The sequence below is a fragment of the Egretta garzetta genome, unplaced genomic scaffold (genome assembly GCF_000687185.1).
Source record: "Egretta garzetta isolate BGI_Z169 unplaced genomic scaffold, ASM68718v1 scaffold60, whole genome shotgun sequence".
In the NCBI taxonomy this organism is placed as follows: Eukaryota; Metazoa; Chordata; class Aves; order Pelecaniformes; family Ardeidae; genus Egretta; species Egretta garzetta.
In genome coordinates this window covers 2365716-2369054 of record NW_009258269.1, presented here as the reverse complement: position 1 = coordinate 2369054, position 3339 = coordinate 2365716, and the positions used below count along the sequence as shown (strand labels likewise).

The 3339-nt window shown below is 59.4% G+C and overlaps 1 protein-coding gene across 1 annotated transcript in view; it reads right to left on the bottom strand.

The window, feature by feature from the left end:
* Positions 1–294: 294 nt before the first annotated feature.
* The window catches only part of SMIM33 (small integral membrane protein 33), a 5751-nt gene continuing 2706 nt past the window's right edge, over positions 295–3339 (bottom strand). Inside the window, 2 exon segments of the mRNA XM_035889193.1 lie at positions 295–2268; positions 2270–2296. Coding sequence (XP_035745086.1) covers positions 1878–2268; positions 2270–2289 — 411 coding nt within the window. The 5' untranslated portion in view covers positions 2290–2296 and the 3' untranslated portion in view covers positions 295–1877.

Here is a 3339-nt window from a genome sequence, read left to right as displayed (position 1 = left end):
TGGAAGGTGCTTAGGTCCTCAGGTGGTGCTGCTAGCTCGGGAAGTATAAATGAGAAAATAAGCCCTGTGTTGACTTGAAAAGGGAGGTGGGACTCACACTCGCAGCGATATTTCAGTTGAAAAAAGGCAGACCTTATCTCCTCTAACAGAGGCGTGGGAAAGCTGATAACGCGCTATCACCTCCGGAAAACAAAAGGGGGAAAATATCAAAACAGAAAACACCTTCCCCCCCCCCCCCAAAAAAAAAAAGTAATATAAATTACACTTATTGTAAAGACCAAAAATTTTCCTGCAAGTCCAACCACTACTTAGTTTTCAAGCAAGTGAGAGGAAGGATGCTGGAGCCTCTACCATGCCAGAAACATCTCCAGCACACAGAGGAATGGGTAAAAGACCCCGTTTCTTGTCCAGCAGTGCACAGAGGGATCTGTGCCAGGGATGCAGCTTAGGACGGACACAGATCTGGCTTTTCTCTTCTGGCATGGGGAGGGGAGAGGCTGTATTTTGACTTCTGGGACTACTCAGCAGAATAAATCCTTGCGGGTGATCCCACAGGCTGCGCCCTGGGGCTGTCCTCCGAGCCCACGCCCTGGAGATGGGCTTCCATGTCCAACTTCCACCGAGGGAGGCGAAACTGAGACCAATTTCTTGTCCGAAGAGAAGCCCGGTGCCTCCAGCAGTAGGAATCCTCCCAGGGCTGAGCAGGTCACCACATTCTGCTACCACCAGGAGCCTTACGGGGCTCAGGACGTTTCACCTCTCTGTCTGCTTTCTCTGTGCCACCTCAGCGAGCTTCTGCCCAGGGTGTCAGAGACATCCATCCTGCCATGGCTGGCTACACTGACCCCATCATCTTTCCCTCCTCAGCTGGGACATGCCCTGCTACTTCCAACGCTGAAACCACCCAAGTCCCCAGGTCCCCGAGCAGAGCTTCCCTTGGTAGTGGGACAGCAGACAGCGAGGGTGACAATGAAGATGGCCAGAGTGAAGGTGACCTCAGGTCTCCCCATCCCTGCTCTTTTGCAGAGAGATGCTGCAGGCTCTGCCCAGAGATGCACGGGTTTCTCCACCATCGCCAACACCTCGAGATGTTCAGCAAGGGGTGGCTGACGTGCTCTTACCACCTCTCCTGCCTCTGACACCATGTCACCTCTCTTCTCCCACCCACCTCCACTGGGGAACCAGGCACGTTGTCCTCTGCTGCTGGCTGAAATGCCAGCATGGGTTCGGGTGCTGCCTCCTCTCCTCTGGCTGTTTGCCCTGATGGGCTGAGCCCACCGCCGAGGCTGGCAGGAGGGAGGACAGTGCTTCAGCCCTCCGACGGAGGAAAAGGGGCTGTGGCATGGAAGAAAAGAGGGGCTGGAGGCTTTTCTGTGCCATATAAATGGCACGATGAGGACAACTGTGCATGTGGAAACATCTTTAATCTGGAAAGCAATTCCAGATGATGTGACTTCCAGCTCCTGCCAAAGGGCCAAGCGTCTGCCCAGAGCTCCCCAGCTGAGGCAAGGACCAAGACAACTCTCCTGGGCGCTCCCAGACAGTGTGGGACAGGTAAAACCAGGGCAAAAAAAAACCCAGAAGAGATGCTAATGCTGTTCCACGTAGGCTGACCCAGCCCCAGAGCCTGGGCTGGGGACCCAGCTCTTGCCTGGGGACAGTGGAACCCCCCGGGTTGGACTTTTGGGGGCTGATTATGGGTCCCTTCAGTGACACCCAACCTCCCAGCTGAGCCTACCTGGGGAGAGACACAACCCTGGGGAGCTACAACCTCCCCGCCTGGAAACTGGTGAGTCTGGGCTAAGCTAACAACCCAGTCACTGTTTTTCAGGTGGGACGTGGTCGCTTGAGTCCTGCCCAGGTGGCCCACAGCCTTGTCACAGGTACGTGATCTCGATGACATTGGGCTCAGCGCTGCCACAGGGAAGGTGGTGCTTGCAGGAGCACTGGCAGCTCACGCCAGCCGCATCCGCGCCGGCCGGCTCCCGCTGGCAGGACGGGGCAGCCAGCTTCTTCTGGGAGCCCAGCTTCTTCCAGTCTGTGAGGTGCACCCCATCGTCCAGGTCCTGCGGCATGGGCTCATGGTAGAGGGTGATTTGGATGGTGCGGAGGTGGGGGCCGTAGTGCACCACAATGATGATGAAGACAGCCAGGAGGACAAAGATGACGACGATCACCGAGATCATGGGCAGGGCGTCGGATTTCTTCGTCACGCTCCTGACGACGGAGATGGGAGTGAAGGCGGCCGCCTCCTGGGGCTCGGGCTCTGCCGGGCGCGGAGGCGTTCATGGCTGACCTGGGACAGAGCAGGGGGGGGTGGAAAGGGGTGACCACGGAGCAGAGGCCGGCCGACGTCCTTACCTCCTGCCCCCGAGCCGGCAGCTCCTGCCTGTGCTTGCAGCTGCCGGGGAATGGGACGGTCCCATAAGTGCTCCCTCCCTCGGGCTCACGGGATGGGATAAATTTTGGTGGTTATGCCTGGGGTTGTAGGAGAGTGCCCCGGCCACGTTCAGCCGGGGAGGCGATGCCCTGCGTCCCCTTCTCCTGCGCCCCTTCATCATGGGGCTCTTCCCTCCCTGGTGGGGAGCCCCCCACCCTCCCCTCTTTGCCCCGGGGGGAGAGGAGGGAGGGAGAGCCCTCCCCAGCCCCGCAGGGGTACCTCGGCGTCCCTGCGGCATGGGACTCATCGTCTCCAGCGGCGAGGCTGGGAAGCTGACAGCAGGACCAGCAGAAAAACCTCCGGGATGGTTCTTGGGTGTAGGTGCAGCCAGACTCACCTCGGAAGCCGCCACGTCACGCCTCGGCCCCGCACCCCCCCGGGATTCCCCGGGGCAGAGGAGGAAGCGCCTGCTCATCCCGCGGGCAGGAGAGGTGCTCCCTTACCTCTCCGGGTGCCACATCAGCACCACCACCCCCTCCCTCGCTGTCACGCACCCTTGCCGGAAAAAAAAACCCTCCTCTTGCCCGCCGCAAGACAAGCGCCCTTTTGTTCGGGGAGAAAGCGCCTACCACCCTTTTGGCCGCACACATGCAACCCCCGGCCGCCTAACTGCAGGAAACCTCCCTCCTCCACCTCCTCGGCGTTAAAATTTAACGCGGTTAAGAAATCGCTGTAAAAAAAATTCACCCTTCTGCATGTGAGCCCTTTGCACAGCCCAGCAAAGTGTACCCACACAACGCTCCGGGCTGGAAGGACCCTCGCCCCGAGAGGTGATGCAGCCCCAGGGTTGATTTTTCTCTGCCGGGGGGTCCCACGGCTGCAGAAGGACCATGCATCAGCGCTGCTATGGCCAGCAGCGGCGTGAGTCCGCGGCAGAGCTCTGGACCCTGGGACCTGCT